The sequence below is a fragment of the Kuraishia capsulata genome, genomic scaffold (assembly GCF_000576695.1).
Source record: "Kuraishia capsulata CBS 1993 genomic scaffold, Kuraishia_capsulata_scaffold_1, whole genome shotgun sequence".
Lineage (NCBI taxonomy): Eukaryota > Fungi > Ascomycota > Pichiomycetes > Pichiales > Pichiaceae > Kuraishia > Kuraishia capsulata.
Window position 1 is genome coordinate 293,179 of NW_019172950.1, and position 25,331 is coordinate 318,509.

The following is a 25,331-nucleotide window of genomic DNA, read 5'->3' on the forward strand; positions in this document are numbered from 1 at the left end:
CTCATTATATACTGTCTGAACGGTGACTTGTGTTTATAGACGGTTACGTTCTTTTCCAAAACGGGTACAATTTTTACCGCACAAACCTCCCGAAAGAACCAAATATCAAAAAAACAAGTTATATTAATGCGCAAGATATGATAGCCTAACAGTCACAACCCCATTTCCGCCTGTAGAGCCCGTAGTGCCTCCTCGTCCTCGTCGTCCTCCTCAACCTTTGTAGCCACTGCAGGCAATTTGGGCACTCCGCTGACATCTGGCAGCTTCTTGGCTGGCGTAGACACCGAGTCGATCATCTTGTTGTCCAACTCCTCCTGCTGCAGAGCAGCCAATTCTTCATCCAGTTCGTCCTCATCAACCTCAGCACCGAGAGGTCTCGAAATTGCATCCGAAATTTCCTCACTGAGCTCGACTTGCTCTCTGATTTCATCCATTGTAGCATCCACCTTGTCAACGTTGAAATCGCCGTGTATTTGCTTCATAGCCTTGGCTCCCTGTTTCATCGCACGCATGGTCTCCAGATTCAGGTTGGCCGATTCAATCGCAGTCAACTGCGATTCCAGGGAGTCTATCTGGGCCTGGATCTTCACGAGATTAGCCTCAAAGGTCTTCTTTCTCTTGATGGCATTCTTGGCCACGGCCTTGTTGGTGGAGACGTTCTTACGTGCTATTCCGTCCTGCTCCGAGATCTGTTGTTCCAAATGAGCCTCCTTCTTGTTGAGCATAGCGATATGCTCACGGAGTTCCACTATCGCCTTTTTGGGCAGCTCCTTCTTCTGGGTCTGGCTTCCGCCAAACATGTAGTTCCACATGGCTGATGATGCCTAGCTGTGTTTATGTGCTGGCGTAAGGAGTCTATGAAATATCAATCGACAGAAACTCCACCAATCGCAGTGTTGTATCCCAAAATTTGCTTCCTCTTAAGCTTGCCTTCCACAATGCAAACGAGCACTTGTAGTCGTCAATGTCGGACAACCAGCCTCTACTTCCCCTTGATGGAAGGGGCGGTCTGTTAGCAGAGGCAACAGCCTGGGGATGAAGGTGGTTACGCAGCCCTTTCAGAGATCAAATTTCTTCTTTCTCTTTTTCGCAACTGCACACGACCTCCTCATCCCAATTTTTTTTTCAGGCATACTCAGATGCATGTTGTAGTGTTATCGAGTTCTACAAACATTTTGCAGCGCAGTTTTTCTCGGCTTTTTCAGGTCGATTTTGTATATAGGGCAGCATGAGCAGAATGCTTGCAAAAAGTGCGCGGGTGGTGGGCCAAAACCTCGCCACCAAGTCGAGGAGCCGGCTTGCTCATACCGAGGCCTTGAAAGGAACGGACTTTTCGGTACATCGAGAAAGCGAGGCTCAGGCTTTGTTCAAAACCACAGATGATCCGTTATATAGGCAGATAGTGAGTGGACTGAGGCTTCCACGCAAAAAGGTGAGCATAGGAAAGGATCCCACAAACTACTTCTCGACGCCTCATGACAATGTGCCCAGGGATGTGACCGAAGGACTAAGCGCTAGACTTTGGGTCTTGTTTGAAGCTTGTGTTGTGACAGATCTTCCCAGAGCCTTTCAGTTGATGAAAGCGATCAGAGATGAAGCCCCACAGCTCACAGACGAAGCTATATTCCAGTACTTGAATGCCTTCAGTGAAAATCAGGACCGCACTCTCCAGGAGATTGATACCGCTGTTTCCTCCATAAAATCGAATTTCCCATCCTACTACAGAAATGCGAAGGCTTATGCTGTGTTGCTGCGGGCTTATATGGACAGAGAAGCGCCTCTGAATCATTGCGATCAGCTACTGTCCAGTTACCATGGTCACATCAGCAGTGTGTTCAAATTTCCGGATGTGATTGGGGCAGCGAACATTCTGGCCTTGGTGAAACACAAAAGGCAATACGTAACGTTTTTTTCCACGGACGACCAACCGTTTTTGATGCAAGCTCTTTCAGAGGCCGAAGGACTGGAAAAGCAGGCTGCGGAGGAGCAGCCAATCACGATGAAAGCCGAGGAGAAGTTGGAAGGGGAACCAAACGCAGACTCCTCTTCTCCCGCTGAACTCAATCCAGTGTCTTCAGCAAACCTCAAGTTTATCAAGAGATCTTTAGAAGCTTTGGAAGGCAAAGGCACGGAGTCTTTTGCAAAGGAGTTGATGTCCCAACTCACGAACGAGGACGCCGTTCCCTTCATGCAGAATGAGAACCAAAATATCAACTTCTTCGAGCTGAGGAACTCGTTACCAGAAGATGCACAACAAAAATTTGACGAGGTGTTAGAGTATCACAATCAACGCAGAGAGCAGTTGTTAGAGCTGCGCGTGCTGGATAGTTCTCAGCAGAAGTGGAAGCATAGTTACGATCAACTCAGAGGCGCCAATGCAGCCGTTCCCAAGGAACTGAGTAGCTACCTCTGGGAATGGCACACTAAGCTAGTTCCTCTTATCAAGCAAGAAATTGAGGCATACAAGAAGATGACTCTTGATGACATGGAAAACAACTTTAAGAGCTCGGGTCCTTCTCACAGAAAGAACAGATTGGAAAGGGCATTTGGGCCCTACCTGTGTTTGCTCAAGCCTGAAAAGTTGGCAACTATTGCTATCTTGGAGCTGGTAAAATTGACTGCAAGTGTTGGTCTGGAGCAGGGTGTTCATACATCCCGAGCTGTGGTCCAGGTAGGACGTGCAGTGGAGTTGGAATTTAGGTCTGAACAGCTGCAGAAGGTATTGCAGCCACAAGGGTTTAATATGAGCAAGAACAGTCAGGATTTTAAAAAGCTTGTGACAAAAAGTATGCCTCGTGTGTTGAAGAGACTGAGAGCCAGTGGGAACCATTTCGATGAAGACGAGAAGATGTTCTGGACCCAGGAAATCAGATGTCAAGTTGGGTCAGCTCTCATAACGCCTTTGATCGAAGTGGCCAAGATTGTTGTCACGGGAAAAGACCCTTTGACGAACGAGGTGAAGAAGGGTGTTATTCCGGCCTTTTACCATACCTACGAATACGTTGGAGGGTTGAAGGTTGGTCTGATTAGATGTCACAGTCAAATAACAGATAGTCTTAGTCAGGAGAATATCAGAGAAGCCATCTCACCACAACAATTGCCGATGCTCGTTCAGCCTCGTCCATGGACTACTCATGCTTCTGGAGGATATCTGTTTTCCAGATCCTCCATTCTTCGCACCAAAAATTCTCACGAACAGTATGCCTACGTGAAAGCGGCTAGCAAAAGAGGCGATCTTGATAAGGTCTTCAAAGGGTTGAATGTTTTGGGAAATACGCAATGGACTCCAAACAAACGTATTCTGGAGATCGTCACCCAGGTGTGGAATTCAGGCGAGGAGATGCTGGAAATTCCAGCCCATATCTCTGAACTCAAATTGCCTGATCCTCCAAAATTACCTGAAGGGACTGTTATGGATCCTCGTGAAGCTGCTGATTGGAGAGCAAAACGAGTAGAAGCAGCAAATAGATTTGCTTCGAATAGGAGTATGCGTTGTGACTTGAACTACCGCCTCGAGATTGCACGGGGATTTTTGGGCGAGCGCATTTATTTCCCTCATTCTCTGGATTTTAGAGGAAGAACTTACCCATTGTCGCCTCATTTCAACCATTTGGGAAACGATTTGTCAAGAGGACTACTCATTTTCTGGAAGGGTAGAAAGCTGGGTGATAATGGCCTGAGATGGTTGAAGATCCACCTGGCGAACATGTTTGGTCTTGATAAGGTTTCTCTCCAAGAAAGAGCTGAGTTCACCGAGAAGCATCTTGAGGATATTAGAGATTCTGCAAGAGATCCACTTGGAGGCCAGCGGTGGTGGATGAAGGCTGACAAACCATGGCAAGCATTGGCTACGTGTTTTGAGCTGGAAGCAGCATTCAATCTGGAAGATCCTACTCAATTTATTTCGCATCAACCGGTCCACCAGGATGGTACCTGCAATGGCCTGCAGCATTATGCAGCTCTGGGTGGTGATTATGAGGGTGCGGCTCAAGTGAACCTTATACCTGCTGACAGACCAAAGGACATCTACACCCATGTGGCACATCAAGTGACCGAAAGACTTAAAAAGGAGGCAGCCGAAGGAGATGAAGTGGCCAATATTCTAAAGGATCTTATTGCGAGAAAAGTGGTCAAACAAACTGTGATGACGAACGTCTATGGAGTCACCTACATGGGTGCTTCCCAGCAGATCGCCAGGAGACTAGAAGATTTGGGGTTTTCCAAAGATGATGCCAAGTTACATTCCAGATATCTGGCCAGAAGAGTTTTCGATGCCGTTAGACAGCTTTTCCATGGTGCCCATCTGATTCAAGACTGGTTGGCTGCCAGTGCAGACAGGATATCCAAGCTCATCAGGGTTGACATGAATGACGACGAGATCCTGAGCGACAATCAGATTTGTCGGTCGAGTGTAATCTGGACTTCTCCATTGGGTTTGCCAATTGTGCAGCCATATCGTCAAAAGAGAAAGAAGCAAGTTGAAACCAATTTGCAAACAGTTTACATCACCGACCCCTATGAAATCCACGAGGTGGATCGCAGAAAGCAGATTGCTGCGTTTCCTCCAAATTTTGTCCACTCTCTGGATGCCACGCACATGCTGAAAACCGCTGTTGCTTGTGCCGAGAAGAATATAAGTTTCGCGTCTGTTCATGACTCTTTCTGGACACATGCTGCTGATGTCGACGTCATGAACAAGGCCATCAGAGAGGAATTCAGCAGTATGCATGAGACCAATTTGGTTGCTGGACTCAAAAAAGAGTTTGAGGTGAGATATGAAGGTTTTGTATACTGGCAGAGGATCACCAAACAGTCTCCTCTGGCTAAAAAAGTTGCTAGATTGAGAGAGAAGCTGAGCGAGGAGCTTGGAAGACCTTGCACGTTTGAGGATGAGATCAATCTCGAGCGTAAGCGCAGACAGTTTTTGAAGGACCCAGATCCAAAGGTTCGCGAATCCGCCAGGTCATGGTTGACTACAATTCAGGTTGCTGGAGATGAAGAGATTGTTCCAATTAAAGTTGGTGGAGTCAATGTGTTAGTTCCATTCAAGCTGGACGACATTCCCCCAAGAGGAGACTTCAAAGCCAGCGAGGTGATGAACAGTACCTACTTCTTCTCCTGAGGTAGGATAGATATTACACATAAACTGAAAAACTTGTATATAAAACTTTGGCATGATGACAACTAGTTTATACATCCAGGGTGGTAACATAAAACCTTTATTGTTGGCTGTTCGCCACAGACTCGTCAAGTCACTTTTCCATCTTGATAATCTTGCCCTGCGACTCAAACACCTCTATGAGAGGCAAGAGCGGAGCCAGCTCTTTCCGCTCTATCAGGTCAAATTCTGCCATAAACGATATAAAGTGTGCGAAGAAAGAGTTCCAGTGGGCTTCCAAAGAAAGATGAACGATCTTGTCAAAATGATTGTGATATATATGGGCAAAAATCCTGAACATTTGCCTGCAAATGTTCTTAACGTCCCTGATGAAGGTTTTTGGAAACGACGTGCCACTTTTCGTGGGAAATGCCGTTTGGTCGTTGATTTTGTTGCTGATCCAGGTCAGAGCAAAGTCGATATACTGGTGTGCTGGTAGAGAAACCGTCTTTTGATTGGCAGTAACCCATAAATATTCCGTTCCAGGATCGGCAGTCATGGTTGGATACTTGTCTGGCGTAATATATTCCGATATTATCCCATAAAACTTGTTTAAATGATTGAATGTTTCAAACACGCTGAGTGCCAACCATTCGCAGTAGTCCACGTACTTAGGCAACTGAACGATGGTCTTGAAAGAGCCCTTCACCAAAGCAGTCTCCACAAAAGGCTCGCACATAAATAGCGGAGGCTTGGGGGGCTGCACTGGCTGCTGTTGTGTCTGTTGTTGTTGTTGTTGTTGTTGTTGAAATTTCTGTGATTTGATCGATTGCTTACTAGGCGATACAGTCCTTCTAAGTGAAAGGGCAGAGCCGTTGTGGTTGGAGTATAGCGATTGTCCATAGCCAAGCGATATGTTCGATCCGTTGTTCTGTAAGTTCAGGCCCGAAGCCTCTGTCTCCTTGCGGTTCTTCTTCGAACTACGCTTGAAACCTCTGATCAAAAGTGTTAGTAGAGTATATGAGAATAGCCAGAAAAATCCAGTAAACACTCACTTGAATATGTTCAAATTTGACATGTCTTGATGATTGTCCTTTGGATATGGGACAGATGTAAGCCAGCTGGAAACAGGTGGAAACTAGATCGATTGATTCTCAAAACAACAACGTCAGGTTGAGAAACACGATTCACGATAACCACGTGATATCCGAGGCCATATCGGGGAACAAATTAAAACCCGGAAGTCGCGTGATATCCGGTCATGTTTGCACCTCGTGCGCGTCCTATGTGTCAGTCTACGCGGATTACAACAAGGCTAATTGACCGTTTAGGGCTCAAAGGCCTTGTTGATAGAATGTCTCTCTTTGAACCTGGTCCGGTGAAGCTTACTCTCTTGGCGCTTCCCTTCAATGGGTGGTTAGCATCTCTTCCGAAGGAGGGTACCCGGCTGGTCTACACTGCTCCTAACGAAGCACTTAAAATCGACAATGACAAGGTGGAACTCATTCGCGGGGGTTCTGTAATAAAAAAAATGTCCTTTGCCGACCCTGTGATAACGGCATTCTTTACATGCTTTGGAGACTCGAGCTCTTCTGGAGAAATACAAAGAGCTCTCACTGTGGTTTTGAAGGAGTACGCCAAAGTGTACTATGATAACGGATCTCAGCATATAATCAGCTTTCCGTTCGTTGTTAAAGGTGCGTTTCCTTTTGAAAAAGGGATTATAATTCAGCGAGATGATTTGACTAGTGGTGAGACAAATGACAATATTGTTGAAGAGGACGTGGAATCACGTTTCACAAATGTCCATAAGTACCCCAAGGGTATAAATTTCTATACGTTATTGGATCCGCTTGGTGAACTTGGCCTTGTTGCTTCATCTTCAACTTCATCATTTGATCCCACAGAATCATTGTTGTACTTTCCACCAAGTGCTGAAAGCACACTGTGTGCTACCTTCAAGGCTGTTGATTCGACAGTCACCATATACCATGTGCGATACTTGAGCCATAGCTATAAGACCAATTCGCCTTTGGATGCTGCCCAAAGAAGTTCACTTCGCCGCCGTTCAAGCGTCAACTCGGGTAATCTAGCAACGCCAAATACACCCAAGGTTGTTGACGCAGAGAGCAGCATCCAGTACACATCAAAAAAACGCATATCATCACATTTGATGCTATCTATGGACAGAATGGCTTCTGGTGCTGAGAGCATATCGGACTCGAAAGGCACATCATCTTCATCTTTTGACTCATCCAAATTACGAAAAGATGTGATTTTGACCAAGCTTCACTCTTTCAGCCAGTCTCGGTCCCAGCCTTTGAAAGTTGACTCAATGAAATACGAAGACCAAGAGGCTCTGGTTTTCTTAAACTCGACGCTCCAGAAACTTGCAGTTCTAATTTTTGAGACATCTACTGGCCAGGTAGGACTGCCTTCCCAGAAGACCGTCTTTGACTTCAATGCTTTAGACTATCTTGCATTGACGAAAGAGACTGGTCATACAGGCACTCTCTTGGTGTTGAAACAGGATTCTGCTTTGACTCTGGTTAATCCTTTCTTGAAACTTTCGAGTTCTTCTTCTCATCAGTACAAGGCTCCTATCCAGAGATTAGTATCTGGATATGCTGATAGGTTTGTCTATAGTACTTCCGAGGGAAAGACATACACCGCCAATCTGCTTGTGGTCCCAACTGACACGCTGGTGATGACTCTTCTGAAATCTTTGAAATACGCCGCGAACGATTATGTGCATGAATTTGTGTGGTTGAGATGGTGTTCGGTGGTTTCTTCTGTCCCAGGATGTGATGACTGGACTGCATTTGTGTCGACAATGCTTTCTCTGCTGACACCCGAGGAGGCTAACTTTGATGAGGAACTCTTGGACGTCAATCTGGTGACCAGATGTCTTTTGTTTGCGAGGACGGCTAGTCTGGAATGTGAGCCAAGCCGCTATCCTCTCCAACAGCTAGCACCTACGCTAATTCTGGCATTCCACCTCATCCACGAGGATCTGAAGTTGAACATATTGCAGGACCAATCTTTGACCAAGCTTGGTGTTTTCCTGAAGCAGATGACAATATGGATGGGATGGTCGAATAATTGGAGAAACCATTATGTCAATAATGAAAGGTTTGACACCAAAACGCGTTTCGAAGTTCTGCCTGAACCATTACAGAAACCACCACAACTGCTCGCTTCACTAGCAAGTCTTTTCACGAGCCATATTGTTCCATATGTTTCCTTTTCACAGGTAGCAGAGGAGGATTACTCTGTTGATGAACTCATAACTCCAAGGACATTCTATGTTCTTCGACTACTTGAGATAGTTGTCTCTGCTGACTTTGGTTACGACCAGGTGATAAAGATGATGGTAGAGTATGGTATCACCGCCGCAGACTTGGAAACCTACCCTGCAGGAATTTACTTTGTGTTGCAAAATGCGATTTCTGAGTGTCAGAACGAACCACCGCTGGACTGGCTGGGTGACGAGCTTCGAGTCATTGGAAGAAAAGATATATGCCGGTTCGCCAGTGGAAACAGCTTCTTGATCACCATCTCAAATGCAGAAATGGGCGAACAAAGAAGCAAGAAGGATGTTCATCAACTTCTTCAGAGTGGTCCCGAATTGGAATCTGTTTTGGCTTGGGATAACCAAGCTGAGGCCGACAGGCTGGCGGTGACTAAGCTGATTTTCAGCGAAGACAGAAGGTTCTATGAGATCACTAGGCTCCTCCAATCTTCCAGGGTGCAAGTGAAGAACTACGTGCCTTCTGCTGAAGTATCAGAGCATGCTCACCTCATGGATATCCGCAGAATATGTGCTATAATCGCTCTGAGGACACTTACCGCACCCATTGGAAGAGCTGCTTTGTTCTTCAACAGCAGACGACCTTTGACTACGGAGAAGTTTCCGATCCCCAAAATGAACTTTAGTTGCATGATCAAACCGGCTGGAACCACGGTTACGTTGGACAGCAATCCTTTGTCGGGAGAGCTGATGGACTGGGGCCACTTTCACAATGGAGCATCTTCAGGAATGACCGTCGCTCGTGATGTTGCAGACATATCCGAAGGTTGGATTGTCTTCAATAAGCCCCGGTCCTTGAACTCCCAGCATGCTGGATTTTTGCTCGGTCTCGGCTTGAATGGGCATTTAAAAAGTTTGCAAGAATGGCAAATATATAACTACCTGGGTGCGAAGCATAACCACACGAGTATTGGCTTGCTCCTGGGTATGTCAGCGAGTTTGAAAGGTACAATGGATACGAAATTGACCAAAGTATTGTCTGTTCATATTGTTGCACTGTTACCAGAAGGCTCCACAAATCTCAATGTTGCATTGCCTGTTCAAATTGCTGGTCTCGTTGGCATTGGTCTGCTTTACTTGGAAAGTCAACACAGACGCATAACCACTGTGCTGCTTAGTCAATTGGTAGCCACGACCGTGACTGGAGAGCAGGAACTCGCTTTTGAAGCTTATCGTCTTGCTGCTGGTATTGCTCTAGGATTTGTTAACCTGGGAAAGGGCGACCTTCTCAAAAGCGGTGATTCCTCAATAGTTGACAAGCTTCTTTCTGTGGGACTGTCTTTGAAAGATATTCAAACAGAACAGAAGCTTGACAAGTCTGCTGGAGGTGCTATGATGGCCCTTATGTTTATGTTCATGAAAACTGAAAACATGGCCATTGCCGAAAAACTCGGGGCTCCACCAACTGCTCAGCTGTTAGACTACATCAGACCCGACATTTTGCTGCTGAGATGCTTGGCCCAAAACATGATTTTGTGGAAATCTATCACTCCATCCCTGACATGGATCTTCTCGCATGTGCCATCATATTTGTCTTCTGAGTGGGACCTGGAGTCTATCAACACTTTAGACAGCGATATCCTCGCTTATCTAAACATTCTAGCTGGTGCATGTATGTCTCTGGGTGTTAAGTATGCTTCCAGTGGCAATGCGCAAGCAAAGTCGGTTCTACTTCATGTGCTTGACCAAATGATGAGACTTTCCGATCTACCTGGCTCAACCTTTGACGAAATCACCACCATTTCGGGTGTAAACAACGTCAGAGACATTGTACTGATTAGTTGCTCTCTGGTTATGGCAGCGACTGGAGATTTGGATGTGTTTCGCAGAGCGAGGGTCATACATGATCAGACAGATAAGGATACAGGATATGCCGTTTTTATGAGCACAAACATGGCACTGGGTTTCCTGTTTTTGGGAGGAGGTCAGCAGGCGTTTGATGTCGCAACAAGCACTGGTGTTGCAATGCTTCTGACATCAATCTATCCTGTTTTCCCTCGAGGCAGCTTGCAAAGTGTTGATGTTCATCTCCAAGCTCTCAGGCATTTCTGGTGTTTATCTGTTGTTCCGAGATGTCTGGTTGTGAGGGATGTTGAGACAGACCAACCGGTACAGATCGCCATTGAGATTGTCTCCACAAATGGAAAAACCATAAATCTCACAGCTCCCTGTCTTCTTCCCGATGTCGACCAAATAGCCCAACTTAGAACCATATCGGATGGCTATTTTCCAACTCTACTCGATTTCGAAGCAAATCCTCGACACAAAGAGCTTTTCCTGAAAGAGCTCGCCATCTATGTTTACAGCAAAAGAGAATATAAAGACTTGAAGCTACCATTTCAGGCATTACTGAAAGAGGCCGAGAAAGAAGGTGTTGTTCTGGGGTTGGCCCCATTCAAAGATTTACAAGTTCTCCAACCTCTGACTCCCTTTGAACAGAGTATGGTTTTGCAGTGCGGTGATGAGCAGCCGAAGCTTCGTGAGCTTAGAGGCGCAGAATCTACAGTATCGGATTTCAAACTAGAGCTTGTCCGCAATGTAGATCCTCGGACTGTGGACGATCTGTGGAACATGAAGGTGATATTCAACTACACGGATAGGATAATGAGCGAGGGAGGGATGTTTTTAAATATAAAGTTCATCGAGAGTCTCAAGACGAGGCTCTGGCACCTAACTAGGGGAATTTGAAAAGAAAATAACATCGGATAAATAGGCTAGCTTGTAACGTTAACGAATGGAATTTCTATCATGAATGATTTTCAATTGACGAACTTGTGTCATGGTATATCTATTTGACGATTGGCATGAGCGCTTGCACTCACACTTTCCTTTTCCTTTCAATTTCACCAATGGCCTGGCCCATCTTCACATACTGGCCCTCTTCAAGTTTGAATCTGAAGTTTTGTGGAGCTTCAAACACCAATACCACTGTGGAACCGAGCTTGAATCCACCAACCTCTTGACCCTTGGATAATGGCTGACCTCCCAGTATCTTGCTAGCACCTTTGTACGTAGCCTCGTAGCACGTATTCTTCCTCACTTTTTTTCTGTCCGAGGCATGTGCTCCCAAAGTTTCGGTACCACTGTTTGGTATTGAGGAGTATTTGGAAGAGTTACCACTCAAGAGGGAAGATTTCTCTGAAGCTTCCCCAACAATCGTGGACGCGGAATCCGAATACATCGTACTCTCGTAGACAGAATTCGTAGTGAGGTCCTTGTCAAAGTTGATCTTGATGGAGCCAACGTTAGTGGCCCCCACCGGTGTCATACTGAAAAAGCCGTGTTTCCAGTAGCCCAACAGAGCAACGCGCTCATTCAAAACAAACAGTCCGCTCAACGTCCTCTGGAAATATGGGGCAACACTATACAGTTCACCAACAAAGTGCCTCCTTAGCGTGCAGACCCAGTTGGTTGGAGAATGAAACCGGTGATAGTCGCCCGGAGCCAGGTATATGACCGCGAAGAAAAGTTCTTTCGTTTTACTGGCAGAGCCGGTTCTCTTGTTGACCTCGTTCGAAACTTTGAGAACATTTGGAGTGGATGAAGCTGCAACGGAGGCATCACCTTCATCTTTGTATTTGAACTTGTTCATGTGGTGGGCGTGTTTTCCTTCTCCTCCAATGATATCGTCGACGGTGTAGGAGATACCGTTGAGGGTAGCGAACTCCTCGTGTCTTTTGTAAACCGTTTCATCGTTCGAGTTTGGGAAAGCCACATCATGCACTGGAGCAGCCAGCTTCGTTTTGCCTGTTTTTCCCAAAAGAGCATCCAACGAATAGGTCATTCCCTTGACCTGTTCTATCTCACCATCCTCTATGGTGCCGTACTTCAAAACGCGTCCATCGCACGGCGAGTTCAGCTCGGCATCATAGGCAATAGGTCTCACTTCCGGTTTGATACTTCGGTAAAAGAACTGGCCAAGGTTTTCGTACGATGTCAAGTCCGGCTCGGCCATATCATCAAGATTGGCACCAAACACATACGCATACAGCCTGTATCCAGGAGCCCTTAACCAAACAGGAAGAGTCACACTGTTGACCTTACCCCATAAACGAGACAACGCCTTCAAAGGGAGCGTGCTGTACGCGTATAAGGACCATGAGGTTGGTCTCACTTCCTGGCCGTCATCCACCACACGGTTGTCGTGGTTGATCTTGGAAACCACCCCATACAAAATCACACCAATGGATGAAAGCGTAAACCAATTCCTCAACGACTTGGTGGACTGTTGCTTAGATCCACTGGAAAACATCCGTCTTCTACGGCCGCTAACACGAAAAAGTCTTGTTGGCAGATGCGGTCTCCTTCTCAAAGACATAGTCGAAAAGCTCCTTGGTGTAACCCGCATTCTCCCGAACCGGGAGCCAAAATTCTTGATCGGCCCGGGAGACCACGACTTGTAGTACGCAATATTCCGCTTTGGTCTGGGTATTTTTGGGAATTGGTAGTAGTAGGTGCTGAGAGCTCTGCCGTTACTCCTGTCTACCCTGAGCTGGGCGGCAGCGTTGGTCGCCCTAGTCAGGGGTTGACCAATTGGCATGTGCGAAGCAGAGCAAATTGCTCTCCTTTTGGACCTGTCCATGGATCCTTTAACTGCTCCAAACGGTCTGAAAACCATTGCTGTTTAAACCGGTTGAAATTTGTGTGGCTGGTCGTTTCAAGGTACATAGAGAGTATACACACAAACTTGTTGGAAGTTTTTGATGTGTGCGTGCAAAAGGTCGTGTGCGCGGGTGCATGTGAATCCGGCCACGCCAAAAGGAGTTCTGTTAGGGGTAGTGTTAACGTCTTGTTAAGACTTGCTACTAGGCAATAATTGAGCGATTGCCATGATTTTGTACTCGGGATTTTGGCTTTCGCTAGCTATTATCTGTCACATTGTTGGCAGCACCGAGATTCACCAATCTGGGTTTTGCTCGATTCGCGGAAATGTGAGTTGTTGTGGTTCCTTTGTTACCCCAGGATGAGCTATCCGAAAGATGCGATAGAGTATACTGACCATTTAAAAGTGCGGAAAACGCTCTTTCTTTGGATCTGAATTGCCATGTCCATATAATGGGCCTGCAATTGAGGCCTCTCCTGCCGATCACGATTTGCTGGTTGAAATATGTGGCGATTCATGGAGAGATGTAGATGAAACCTGCTGCGATACAGCTCAGTTGAAGAACTTACAGGCAAACCTGCTCAAAGCGGATCCACTAATATCATCTTGTCCAGCATGCCGAGAGAACTTCTATCAGCTGTTTTGCCGATTCACATGTTCGCCGGATCAGTCGCTATTTGTGAATGTGACGGGAACAGAAAAGTCTATGTCTTCTGGTAAGGACATCGTTACGGTTCTCGATCAGTATGTTGCCGATGAATATGCTACTGGCTTCTTTGATTCATGCAAGAATATCAAATTTTCCGCGACCAATGGCTATGCTATGGACCTGATTGGTGGTGGGGCCAAGAGTTACCAGGCTTTTCTCAAATTCTTGGGTGATGAGAAGCCACTTTTGGGAGGTTCGCCTTTCCAAATCAACTTCAAGTATCCCTCTCAGTTTGAGTCGTTCCCAGAAGGCTATTCATCGTCTAATGGTACAGTTAGAGGCTGCAGCGATCCAGATTACAAATGCGCGTGTACGGATTGTCCTTCCTCGTGTCCTGTACTGCCTGAGATCCGTGTTCCGTCTCAATGCAAAGTGGGAGTGTTGCCGTGTCTGTCGTTTTCTGTGATAATCGTTTATTCTGTGCTGCTTCTGCTGGTGATCCTGGTACATGTGAGAGTGGTTATTGCGAAGGTAGAAGCGCGCAATAACGAACTGCTTCACGACGACAACACGGATGCCTTTTCAGAAGACGTCTTGCAGGGAGATGATGATAGTTTGAAAGATGACGATATCCAGTTGGCTGAGTCATACTCTTTCAACAACTGGCTAGAAGGCCATTTCAGCAAGTTGGGACTATATTGCTCTCTGTTCCCTAAGATTGTGATCGGTAGCTCTCTGGCAATAACTTTGGTCCTTTCTGGGTTCATATTTTTCACCCAGCTAGAACGGAACCCTGTGAATCTTTGGGTGAGTCCAGCTGCTGAATCTTACAAACAAAAATTGGTATTTGACGAAAAATTCGGTCCGATGTACCGTATCGAGCAGATATTTTTGTCTAGCTCCTCTTCCCCCGTGATCGAATATGAAACTTTAAAGTGGTGGTTTGAAGTTGAGCAAAACATCACTTCTTCTGTGGTATCCAGTGCGGATGGACCTATCACCTTGGATGATCTCTGTTTCAAGCCAACTGGAGACTACTGCGTGATTGAATCATTTACACAGTATTTCTCGGGAGACATAGATGCATTTGATAGGGCTTCGTGGAAATCAGATCTCAAAGGATGTGTGGATACTCCAGTGAATTGTCTACCTCCTTTTCAGCAGCCTTTGAAGAAGGAGCTGCTATTTGGTGGTTCGCCAACTTCTAATGTTCTGGACTCGGGTGCAATTGTAGTGACGATTTTGCTGAACAACTACAACAATGATTCTTCTACAGATCTCAATCGTGCTCAGATTTGGGAACACCACCTGGAAGAATATCTGCTTCATATCAGGGATATTGCACATGACAAAGGGTTAGATCTCAGTTTCAGCACCGAGATCTCTCTCGAGAAAGAACTCAACAAATCCACAAACACAGATATTAAAATCATTGCGACATCCTATCTGGTGATGTTTGCCTACGCTTCACTTGCCTTGGGAGGTAACCCGTTCTCTTTTGGATCAGGAATGTCAAATCTTGTGCACTCAAGGTTTCTGCTGGGTCTCATGGGAATCGTTATAGTGCTTCTCTCTGTGAGCTCTTCTGCTGGGTTTTGGGCGATATTTGGATTGAAGTCAACGCTGATTATTGCAGAGGTGATTCCATTTCTCGTTCTTGCAGTGGGTGTGGACAATATCTTCCTAATCTCCCATGAAATGGAGGGGTTCAATTCTGCTTTTCCGGATGAGTCCATTCCAGAGAGAGTAGCTAAAACCATGGGCAAAATAGGTCCTAGCATTCTTCTCTCCGCGTCATCACAGTTCCTGTGTTTTCTGCTTGCGTCAGTGGTTAGCATGCCAGCAGTCAGAAACTTTGCACTTTATTCGGCTGTGGCAGTTCTGTTCAACGCTTTGCTTCAAATGACGTGCTTTGTCTCGATCCTTGCCTTGGACCAGCAGAGGGTAGAGGAGAATCGGCTGGATGTCTTGCCGTTCATCAAAGTATCTAGGCTTAGTATTATCTCACTTCCTGCTGATGAGGAGGATGGGTCTCTTTCACAGATGATAGGCGAATCTACGGGGAACTTTTTTTCGAAGTTCATGAGGAATTACTATGTGCCCTTTCTCCTAAGAGACAAGTTGCGCAACATGGTGTTGGTGATTTTCCTAGCTTGGTTTGGTTTCTCTTTGGCCTGGATTCCAAAGATCGAGTTTGGTCTGGATCAAAGAATTGCCATACCAACAGGCTCATACATGATTGATTACTTCAACGACGTGTATAGTTACCTTGACGTGGGACCGCCCGTTTACTTTGTGGTTCAGAATCTGGATGTCACTCAAAGAGCTAACCAGCAGAAGATTTGTGGCCGCTTTTCTACTTGCGATGAGTTCTCATTGGTAAATGTCCTGGAACAGGAACGCAAGAGACCGGAAGTTTCCTCGATTATTGAACCTGCAGCAAGTTGGATTGACGATTTCTTTCTTTGGCTCAACCCGCAGTTATCTGATTGCTGTCGTTTCAAGAAAAATACCAATGGAACAGAGACATGTCCATCGTGGGCGCCCGATCGACAATGTGAAGTTTGCTATGCGGACAGACAATGGGACATCGCTATGAATGGTTTCCCTGAGGGTGAAGAATTCATGAAGTTTTTTGAAATCTGGATTGACTCTCCCAGTGACCCATGTCCACTTGCTGGAAAAGCACCATACTCGTCTTCTGTCAAGAGGACTGCTAATGGGACTGGTATAGACAGCTATGTTTTCAGAACATCTCACGAACCTCTTAAGTCCCAAAATGACTTTATCAACGCTTACAAGGCATCTTTGAGACTTACTGAAGAGATTAATGAATCGCTGGGAGAAGGTGAGGTTTTTGCATACTCTCCTTTCTACATCTTCTTTGTCCAGTATGTCTCAATAGTGAGGCTTACTTGCACGCTCATGCTCGTCGCACTTGGTCTTATTCTAGGAGTAGCCACACTGTTTTTGGGTACCTTCAAAGCAGCTTTGTTGATGTTGCTGACAGTTGTCTTCATCCTAACTGACATCGCAGGTGTGATGGCAATGTGGGGAATTTCTCTCAATGCTGTAAGTCTGGTGAATCTGGTGATTTGCATCGGATTAAGCGTGGAATTCTGCACTCACATTACCAGATCGTTTACGATTTCAGACCACACCACATTAGCAAGACTGAGGCCGAGATTTATTGATCCAGACAACAGAGTTGGAAGGGCCGCTCAGTCTCTTGAAACTATTGGAGGTTCTGTTCTCGGTGGGATCACCTTGACAAAACTTATTGGAGTTTGTGTCTTGGCGTTCACTAGATCCAAGATATTCGAGATCTATTACTTTAGAATGTGGCTTTCTCTGGTTCTGATTGCATCGCTGCATAGTCTAGTGTTATTGCCCGTTCTATTGTCTAAATGGGGAGGTAAAGGTTATGCTTTTTCCCCATTTGCTTCCAATGTTAGTCAAGAGCTGGTGTCCCGCTTGCGCAGTGCTCACAGGAGAGATATCATAGAAGATGAGTAAAAAATAAGAGTGCATTCATATGTATTCGTGCGTTTCATATGACGAACAAAGAAGTTCGAAAACAAAAGCTTGGGCGTCAGCTGATTATATACAGGCGTTATTGGCTGGGACATTTGTTGCCTAGTTGTTCGTTTCCCTTGGTTCATGCTTGCTGTCATCACCTTGGTTGCCTCCAGTCAGCTGGTCTAACAACTGACCCTGGACAAAATCTTGAGCTGCCAGTTCTCTTCTAACCAGAGCAGCCAGACCGTTTTCTTTGATGTATCGTTCGAACTCAACTCGTTTTTCGAGCCAATCGTTGCGACGTTGATTCAGATACTCGACAGATTTGCTCTTATCAACCTTTCTGTTGAGTGGTCTTCTTCCCTTTGGTGATTGGAAAAGACCTCGGAGCAGCTTCATCTGTTTGTCGTTATCTATTTTTATTTCTGTCAGGAACAATGTCTTCAATAGCTTGAACTCGTCAGGAGACAGTTTTGAATCTAAATCTAACAGATTTGGGTTTTTCCTTTCGCGCAATGCTCGCGCATTTGCCTTGGTGATCTGAGTTGACAATAACCTCTCAGCATTTCCAAACACATTATCAGCTCGGTTAAAAATGACACGAAGCATAGTCCTCCAGTGCTGATAGTATCCAAGTTTCAATACCCCACTGAAAAGAATTCGAAAAGTTTGCTTATCAGGCTTAAGTCCAAACTCCTGGTTGAAAAGACTCATGTAGCCCAAGGCATTTGCAATCGCTCCAACATTGGCAGAATGCTGAACAAACAAGTTCATTGTACGAGTGGTCGCCCGCATGTCTTTGGAGTTCAGATATTCCCATGCTAGACGAGGGTCGTCATTCACAACTAAATATCTCGATATCACGTAGTCCTGCACCAGGTTGTTCGAGCTGTTCAACTCAGGATAAGCATCAAGAAATTCAACAAGCTTCTCACCTGGTTGACCTTCTAGACCTGTCAAAATGGTCTGTGTAAATCTTTCATCGAGAGGAATATTTCTGTCCTTCACCATCTGAATTAAAGTCTGTTTGGAGATACTGTCTGGCAAGACTCGAAACACTAAAATCCATGTCACCAGGTCCGCAGCTATGTTATTTGCTTCCATGTCCCTTAGCATTCGTCTAGTTGTCTTCAATGGATTTACCCCATGTGTTTCCACAGTAACCAAGTTGTGCAAGAACAGGTTGTAGGTCGTTGTATTTGGACGATGTTGGCCCTCCTTCATCTTATAGAAGAGTGCCAGAGAGTACTCCAGCTCTCTCAGGTCCAAAAAATACTTGATCAAGCTATTGAAAAGTTTCACAGAATGAAAATTCGTCGGGTTCCCAGTTCTCATCATCAACTTGAAAAAATATGGCAATACTGATGTAGAGATAGGCGTCTTTGGAGTGTCACAATGAGCCAAGTCTATCACCAGCTGATTCAAATCTCGACTGCTCACTACCGCCTGCGATAGTGAAATATCATCCTTACGGAGAGGTTTCGAAGCCACAAAGAAGCTTCTTGTCACTTCCGGTCGACTGTCCACGGCATTGGTGGAAATATTGGAGAGGTGGTTGAAGATGTCATTGATGTACGTCTGATTCCTATCGTGGATCTGGTCATCTGATAGCTTCTTCGGTAGCATTTTCGCTTCAAGAACTCCCTGGTCTGTGACGACAGTCCTCCTCACGTCAAATGCTGCAATTTCAGGTATCACAAGCCTGTTCACTGAAAGATGTATACCCATTGCGGTCTTTGGGGTCGTTGGTGCTGTTGAAGTCTCGCTTGGCAACTCTTTGCCCACAAAACTGCGGCGACCAAAGGACACTATCACCCTCGGTACGCACGGCCGTCTTATCCTCAACATGACGTAAAATATTCTTTTAAAATACCTCAGAGAGAAGGAAATGAAGGTACTTGTCTTGTTTGAAACTTTCGCTAAGAAACTCTGCTAGCATTATTTGGGGTAGTGTACCAATTGGTTTCTGAAAATTTTGAGGAGTATATCGTCTTCTGCTTGAAGAACCGTCTTACCTATGGAGCACTCTTCTTTGATCCATACAACCACAGATCATCATGAGTAGAGAAGGTTTCGTTCCACCCACCTCGGGAAACCTTGGTGCTGCTGCTTCTGGTATCTCCTCGTTGAAGGGAATGGGAGTGAAGTATGTGTGTGCTTCTTGTGCCCACACATTCTCCTTGAATAAGAATGATGCTGTCAGATGCAAGGAGTGTGGACACCGTGTGTTGTACAAGGCGAGAACTAAGAGAATGGGTAAGTTTTTAGACTGTGATCATGTCTGATGACCATGTTTGGTGGTGATTCAGATGTCTATGTGCCAGACACAGACAAAGGCGTGTTACTAATCAAGATACAGTGCAATTTGAAGCTAGGTAAGATCCCGAGAGCTTCCTTTTTTCGGAGGAGCGTAAAGCTCATGCCTTGTTCAAAAGAGTCCTAGAATTTCAGCCGGAGACGAGATGCTGAACCGAGATCGAAGAGTGAAAGAACCAGAGAACAGTCCGCTTACTGGCCTCACGAAACCGTCGGACAAAACTGTTTGAAGTTGCGAGACGGACACGCCATGCCTGGTCTCAGTGTAATATCTAGCCACCCCTTATAATGTGTTCATATGAATCCTTGAGAGGTTATTGCTGAAAGTAGGAACCGAAAGTAGAACCAGGGACCCACTTTCTGTCACGTGCCAGAGCAGGTGGTGACGTCAGTTATTTGGTTGCCACACTCCGCCTATTACCCGATTCCTAAGGAGGCGGTAGAAAAAATTTAGGCCACCAAGATGGTACTGGACGTCCTGACCACGTCGTCCAGTTAGTATCTCTGGTGAATCTTGGCCCTTCTCGCTAGTTTCAGCCCGCTTCCAGGATTTCTCCTGTCGATTATAATGGCGTCCACTATAGAGGGCCAGCCAGATACCGCCGGAGGCTCGCTACCACCTAATCCATCTCTGACGTCACTCCAGTCATCCGCAACAAACACATCCTCGATAGCCACCAATACATCCAAGCGGGCATTTGATCTTGAACCCAATCCATTTGAGCAATCTTTTGCTTCGAAGGATGCAAAGGATGAAAATGATCCTGGGGCTGTTATTGCAAACAACTCCAATCGATCCGTGCCTGCAGGTATAGCTTCACAGGTGTCACCCCCCATTCTGACTCCAGGAGGAAGATTGGCCTCCGCAAGTCTTCTGCCACATCTTCCAGGTCTTACTTCGGGGCCAAACTCTTTGCCAGGGACGCCTGGTTTGATGTGGAGTACGTTGATGAACGGAACCACTCCTCAAGGTTATCCCAATTCTCAAGGTCAGCTGCAACAAGGTCAGCAGCAGCTCCAGGTGCCTCAGCAAATCAACCAGCCACTTCAGAATCAACAGCAAATGCAGCAAACCCAGTCACTTCAGCAGCTTCAATCTCAGCAGCAGCAGCAACAACAACAGCAACAGCAGCAACAGCACTTTGCTTTCAGTCCGCCTATGGGGATGTCAAACGGGAATGGCATCATGTCTCAATTCAGTATGGGAGCCAGAAGATCTGGACTGACCCCGAACGAGTCCTCATTACGTTCCGGACTTGCCAGCGGCAATCAGGTCCAGCAGAATGGTCAATACCCGATGATGTTGAACCTGCCTTCAGGGGCTCTCACGCCTGGAGGGCTCAGCTCGCTTCTGGGAATGACCCCAGGTGCCGCAACTAACATGGTGAACTCGATCTCGCAGCCCATGATGGCGAACGTTCCAAAAACCGAGGGTTCATCCAAGAAGTCTAAGAAGTTCAAGCCCAACGGTTACGATGCTGAGAAGCAGCAACACTCCAAGGCCCAAGAAGCTGCTGAAGAATCCGATGTCTCGTCAAACAAACGTTCCAGTCAACAACTTACTGATGATGAGAAGAGAAAGAACTTTCTGGAAAGGAACAAGGCTGCTGCAGCGAAGTGCAGACAGCGCAAAAAGCAGCAGATGAACAAGATGCAGGAGGATCTGCAGTTCTACGCCTCGCAGTTTTCTGGACTCACGCAACAGGTTGGCACGTTGCGTAAGCAGGTCCTGACGCTACGGACAATTCTCCATTCGCACAAGGACTGTGCCAGCCTGCTCACCTCCATTGGAGGGTACGAGACTCTGGATGCAGTTCTTAATGCCACGAATTATGCGGCAGATGTTGGAACAAACACACCTCCTCAAGTGGCCACTGCAACTGCCGTTGCTTCGACCACTAATGACATTTTGGAGGGCCAGCAGCAGCAGCAAAACCTTCCACCTAGCAATGGGTACTGAGAGTGAGCTGGAGCTCTCCCTCTCGTTGTGCTACGTGATATTAGAGCGATTATGTATAATTATTATGCCACTTCAAAGCCGCACTGTAGAGAGTAATTCTTTGATCTGTCGTGTTTTTACCGTGTTTGGCAAATGTCAAGGTTCATCCGAATTCGGATAGCATACTTGATCGATGAATGACTCTTCCAAACGACGGAAGAACTACCGTAATTACACCTCAAAATGTCTTTCAATTACGTGAAAAACGCGGGAAAATTCTTGTGCATTGGTCGTAACTATGTGGCCCATATCAAGGAGCTGAACAACAAGCAGCCCTCGCAGCCGTTCTTCTTCCTGAAGCCTTCCTCGTCTGTGCTGTTGCCAAAGCAAGGCCCCATTCTCGTTCCAAAAGGTGTCTCAGTCCATCATGAGGTCGAGCTGGCTTTCGTTGTTGGAAAGGAGTTGAAGAACTTGGACCCAGAGACTTTCACCAATGAGCAAGCTTTAGATGCCATTGACGGTTACGCACTTGCCATTGATCTCACCGCCAGAAACGTTCAGGAAGAGGCCAAGAAAGAGGGTCTTCCTTGGACCATCGGTAAAGGATTTGACACTTTTTTGCCATTGTCGCCATTTATTCCAAAGTCCGCTATTCCTGACCCCTACAAGGTCGACTTGAGCTTGAGTGTGAACGGCACAGTCAAGCAGAACGACTCTACAAACTTGATGATTTTCCCAATCCACAAGATCCTGTCCACCATGTCTTCAGTAATGACTATACAAAAGGGCGATGTCATTTTGACTGGAACCCCCAAGGGTGTGAGTGCCATTGTTCCTGGGGACAAAGTGACTGCTTCGCTAAGCTACGACGGAAAGCGCATTGAAGAAGCCAATCTTGAGTTTGACGTGGAGCAGAAGCCTGGTCCATATGCATTCCAAGAAACGTGAGATGTTCATAGAAAGATTAATTTAGTATCTCATAATACAAATGTACCTGTAGTTGGCGGGGTGAACTGACGCAATTGAACCCCAGCCTCTTTGAAAACAGCAGCTGACAACTCGTCCATGTTGTAGCTCTGTGAATAAACCACTTCCTTTATACCGCTCTGTACAATCTTGATAGAGCACGTGAGGCATGGGCAAGTATTGCAGTACAGAGTGGCATTCGTTCCAATGCGGTCCCTGCCAGACTCGAGAAGAGCGTTTTCCTCCGCATGCAGACACAGACAAGTCGATAATCCGGTAGAATTCGTGTTGCATCGACTACATCCTCCCTCGTTACAATTGGTCATATGTCTTGGTGTGCCGTTATAGCCCGTAGCTATCACTCTGGACTCTCTCATGATGACGCATCCCACTCTTCTCTTCATACAATTGGACCGAAGTGCCGCCAAATCTGCCAATTTCATGAAATATGAATCCCACGAGGGTCTCAGTCTGGTTATGTCTGTCAAATTCAACGCATCAAGTCGATCGTTCAGTTGTTTCAGCAGAACGCCATTGTTGATCAGCTTGATCTGGCTTCTTTCCATGACTTGGCTGAGCTCGGTCAGAAACGTCTCGTTATCTGACTTTTCCATGAAATCCTCAAATGTACTCTCGCCCTTTTGAGCCAGATACCTAGAATACCTCGTTTTCGAAGGAGCATCAATAGAGATGTGTAGGAAGAACGGCCTTTTTGCCAAGAGCTCCAGATCGTTCAAACCCTTGATACTGACCATCACGAAGTTTTTCCTCCAATTTAACGTCACATGATCCATTAGCTCTTCAATTGTCGAAAAAACGGTGTCTCTAGCGAGAGTATGAGCGTTGTTATGCAGCTTGTCCTTAGTCTCGTGCTTGGCCTTGAAATCCACGAATTCAAAGCCCAGTTTCTGGAGATACTTGATTATCTCCGTTTTTCCCGAGAAAGGAGTTCCAGAAATTCCTATAAGCATCTTGTCTATGAATTGCGGGTTTCCTGGAGGTGAATGTGGAAAGATGAACGCGTTTGTGTAACAGTGAAATTACAGCTTGTAAAGCACAATAGCCCGTCGACGCGTGTCTCAACGGTTTTTTCCGAGTCGTCTGCAGGCAATTTATCCGAACCCAAGTAGTGTTACTCTTTTGGGCCGTTTTTGTTAGAAAATTGGTGGAAACTTTTTAAAGCATTAGTTACAGGTGGTTGTGTGGTTTTATGGGGATTGTAGGCGAAAGGGCGTTTGTGGTGAGAAATCAGAGACTCGAGACTGCCTCCGAAGACCCACTGAAAGAGACTGTAAAAGGCATGCCAGAATGAGTTCTTCCATTTGTATTGTGGTAGAATTTTAAGATTCATTTCTGATCAATTGAATCGTGGAATTCAACCTCATTATGGCCAACTTGTCTAATTAACCTTGAGTCTGTCTTGATTTGCATGATCTGCCATAATCTGCAATGAGCCGCATGTGAGTCTCAAAAGCGTCCTCATTGCTACACTCAAATCCACGCTCAGCAGAAACCACATACTCTTCATGTTTTCCAGATCCGTTCGTCTATACACTTTGGTCATAACTGGCTATAATATCCCAAAAGATGCTAAGGCCTGTTGGACTCTGGCATTATTGCCTGCTTGCCTCTCTCCATTTCCTCGCGAGTTTTACTGCTTCTCCAAAACGCTCAACAAGAACTGCAAGCCAAGTCGTGCAAACTGCTGCATATTCTGAGATCTTTCCGAAAGCCCCGTGTGCATCGTGCAAGACTCCTCACCGTTGGGGCCCCAGAATCCAAAGTACACTGTCCCCAGATCTATTGAATTCTGGCTCAAACTCCCATCGCCATCCCCAGCCATCGAATGAGATGGCCCAGCAATGCCTGTCTCTGACAAAACGTAGGTGGAACCGAGCTCGATCCGCAGATTCCTGGCCATTTTCAAAGCCCCAGATTCGCTGGGCACAGTGTATAGAGAAATATCCTTGGAGTCCCATCCGCTAAGTCTGAGTCGCGATTTAAGACTATATAGAAGTCTCCCTCCATCAAAAAACTTCGAGGCGCCTGGAATCGATACCAGGTACGCAGCGAGTAGTCCTCCACACGCGCCCTCCGAAACGGCTATGGTTTCATTTCTCCGTATTAGGATATTAGAGATGCGCTCCAGCAACTCCTTGAGGTCATCCGGTGGGAAGCTCATTGTGAAATGGTCTGAGGAGTCCAAACTTAGCAGTTTCGGCAGAATTCCGTGTTGTCTAAAGCTTTCAACTTCGTGGAGAAAGCCACTGATGAACTCTGCCGCTGTTCCTACGGGTCATTAATCAGATCCAGGCATCTGCCAAACGGACATTGGGTAACTAAACCCCAGGTGGCCAAATCCTAACAGTGGGTGATGTCCTGTTCGTTAGCGTGAACTCAATACAACACCAAGATTAAACTGATTTTTGCTGTGAGATGTCTGCAATTCTAAAGTTCAGGGCTGGTAAAGTGCAATTCGATGATTCGTCGCGGGTGTGTACTCCCCAGCCGATCAAGGGCGAAATAACAGTGAAGCAGAGCGAGGAGGGAGAGGACTTCTACGATTTCACGTGGTCCCCGGTGGACAAGACGCCTGGTGTTTCCGATGAGGTATTGTTGGTAATTCCCGGAGATGTCACTTGGAAACGCGTTGAGGCTTGCAAAACAGGAAGAGTGTACAAGCTGACGTTTCTGAGTTCGGGTGCAAAGAACTTGTTTTGGATGCAGGATCCAAATGACGATGACGACGATTTATCTGCAGAGACCTCAAAAGATAAGCAGATTTACGCTAAATTGAATGGGTTGTTTAGTGAGCCGGAAGACTGAGACTGGTTGCGGCTAAAGCATTCCCGCGCCGCTTCTGTTTCCGGTATTGCTGAATAGCCAAAATAGACTAATAGCATGGCGTGTTCAACATTATCTGATTTCGTC

At 46.1% G+C, this 25,331-nt stretch overlaps 13 protein-coding genes across 13 annotated transcripts; 7 read left to right on the top strand and 6 right to left on the bottom strand.

Moving 5' to 3' along the window:
• Nucleotides 1-152: 152 nt before the first annotated feature.
• On the bottom strand, nucleotides 153-812 carry KUCA_T00000161001 (uncharacterized protein; the record flags this gene model as incomplete). Its single annotated transcript, XM_022604672.1, has 1 exon — nucleotides 153-812. The coding sequence occupies one exon, from the start codon at nucleotides 810-812 to the stop codon at nucleotides 153-155; it is 660 nt and encodes a 219-aa protein (XP_022456218.1).
• Nucleotides 813-1,228: 416 nt separating this feature from the next.
• Nucleotides 1,229-5,122, top strand: KUCA_T00000162001 (uncharacterized protein; the record flags this gene model as incomplete). Its single annotated transcript, XM_022604674.1, has 1 exon — nucleotides 1,229-5,122. The coding sequence occupies one exon, from the start codon at nucleotides 1,229-1,231 to the stop codon at nucleotides 5,120-5,122; it is 3,894 nt and encodes a 1,297-aa protein (XP_022456219.1).
• Nucleotides 5,123-5,252: 130 nt separating this feature from the next.
• On the bottom strand, nucleotides 5,253-6,176 carry KUCA_T00000163001 (uncharacterized protein; the record flags this gene model as incomplete). The annotated part of the gene is made up of 2 exons (XM_022604675.1): nucleotides 5,253-6,093; nucleotides 6,154-6,176. The coding sequence occupies 2 exons, from the start codon at nucleotides 6,174-6,176 to the stop codon at nucleotides 5,253-5,255; spliced, it is 864 nt and encodes a 287-aa protein (XP_022456220.1).
• Nucleotides 6,177-6,452: 276 nt separating this feature from the next.
• KUCA_T00000164001 (uncharacterized protein) lies at nucleotides 6,453-11,096 on the top strand (the record flags this gene model as incomplete). Its single annotated transcript, XM_022604676.1, has 1 exon — nucleotides 6,453-11,096. One exon carries the CDS (start codon nucleotides 6,453-6,455, stop codon nucleotides 11,094-11,096), a length of 4,644 nt encoding a protein of 1,547 aa, XP_022456221.1.
• Nucleotides 11,097-11,226: 130 nt separating this feature from the next.
• KUCA_T00000165001 (uncharacterized protein) lies at nucleotides 11,227-13,026 on the bottom strand (the record flags this gene model as incomplete). Its single annotated transcript, XM_022604677.1, has 1 exon — nucleotides 11,227-13,026. The coding sequence occupies one exon, from the start codon at nucleotides 13,024-13,026 to the stop codon at nucleotides 11,227-11,229; it is 1,800 nt and encodes a 599-aa protein (XP_022456222.1).
• A 211-nt stretch (nucleotides 13,027-13,237) lies between these two features.
• Nucleotides 13,238-17,176, top strand: KUCA_T00000166001 (uncharacterized protein; the record flags this gene model as incomplete). Its single annotated transcript, XM_022604678.1, has 2 exons — nucleotides 13,238-13,339; nucleotides 13,418-17,176. The coding sequence occupies 2 exons, from the start codon at nucleotides 13,238-13,240 to the stop codon at nucleotides 17,174-17,176; spliced, it is 3,861 nt and encodes a 1,286-aa protein (XP_022456223.1).
• A 120-nt stretch (nucleotides 17,177-17,296) lies between these two features.
• Nucleotides 17,297-19,027, bottom strand: KUCA_T00000167001 (uncharacterized protein; the record flags this gene model as incomplete). Its single annotated transcript, XM_022604679.1, has 1 exon — nucleotides 17,297-19,027. The coding sequence occupies one exon, from the start codon at nucleotides 19,025-19,027 to the stop codon at nucleotides 17,297-17,299; it is 1,731 nt and encodes a 576-aa protein (XP_022456224.1).
• Nucleotides 19,028-19,236: 209 nt separating this feature from the next.
• Nucleotides 19,237-19,464, top strand: KUCA_T00000168001 (uncharacterized protein; the record flags this gene model as incomplete). Its single annotated transcript, XM_022604680.1, has 1 exon — nucleotides 19,237-19,464. One exon carries the CDS (start codon nucleotides 19,237-19,239, stop codon nucleotides 19,462-19,464), a length of 228 nt encoding a protein of 75 aa, XP_022456225.1.
• A 599-nt stretch (nucleotides 19,465-20,063) lies between these two features.
• KUCA_T00000169001 (uncharacterized protein) lies at nucleotides 20,064-21,455 on the top strand (the record flags this gene model as incomplete). Its single annotated transcript, XM_022604681.1, has 1 exon — nucleotides 20,064-21,455. The coding sequence occupies one exon, from the start codon at nucleotides 20,064-20,066 to the stop codon at nucleotides 21,453-21,455; it is 1,392 nt and encodes a 463-aa protein (XP_022456226.1).
• A 222-nt stretch (nucleotides 21,456-21,677) lies between these two features.
• Nucleotides 21,678-22,382, top strand: KUCA_T00000170001 (uncharacterized protein; the record flags this gene model as incomplete). Its single annotated transcript, XM_022604682.1, has 1 exon — nucleotides 21,678-22,382. One exon carries the CDS (start codon nucleotides 21,678-21,680, stop codon nucleotides 22,380-22,382), a length of 705 nt encoding a protein of 234 aa, XP_022456227.1.
• Nucleotides 22,383-22,411: 29 nt separating this feature from the next.
• On the bottom strand, nucleotides 22,412-23,371 carry KUCA_T00000171001 (uncharacterized protein; the record flags this gene model as incomplete). The annotated part of the gene is made up of 1 exon (XM_022604683.1): nucleotides 22,412-23,371. The coding sequence occupies one exon, from the start codon at nucleotides 23,369-23,371 to the stop codon at nucleotides 22,412-22,414; it is 960 nt and encodes a 319-aa protein (XP_022456228.1).
• A 680-nt stretch (nucleotides 23,372-24,051) lies between these two features.
• On the bottom strand, nucleotides 24,052-24,582 carry KUCA_T00000172001 (uncharacterized protein; the record flags this gene model as incomplete). Its single annotated transcript, XM_022604686.1, has 1 exon — nucleotides 24,052-24,582. One exon carries the CDS (start codon nucleotides 24,580-24,582, stop codon nucleotides 24,052-24,054), a length of 531 nt encoding a protein of 176 aa, XP_022456229.1.
• Nucleotides 24,583-24,836: 254 nt separating this feature from the next.
• On the top strand, nucleotides 24,837-25,226 carry KUCA_T00000173001 (uncharacterized protein; the record flags this gene model as incomplete). Its single annotated transcript, XM_022604687.1, has 1 exon — nucleotides 24,837-25,226. One exon carries the CDS (start codon nucleotides 24,837-24,839, stop codon nucleotides 25,224-25,226), a length of 390 nt encoding a protein of 129 aa, XP_022456230.1.
• Between the last annotated feature and the right edge of the window lie 105 nt (nucleotides 25,227-25,331).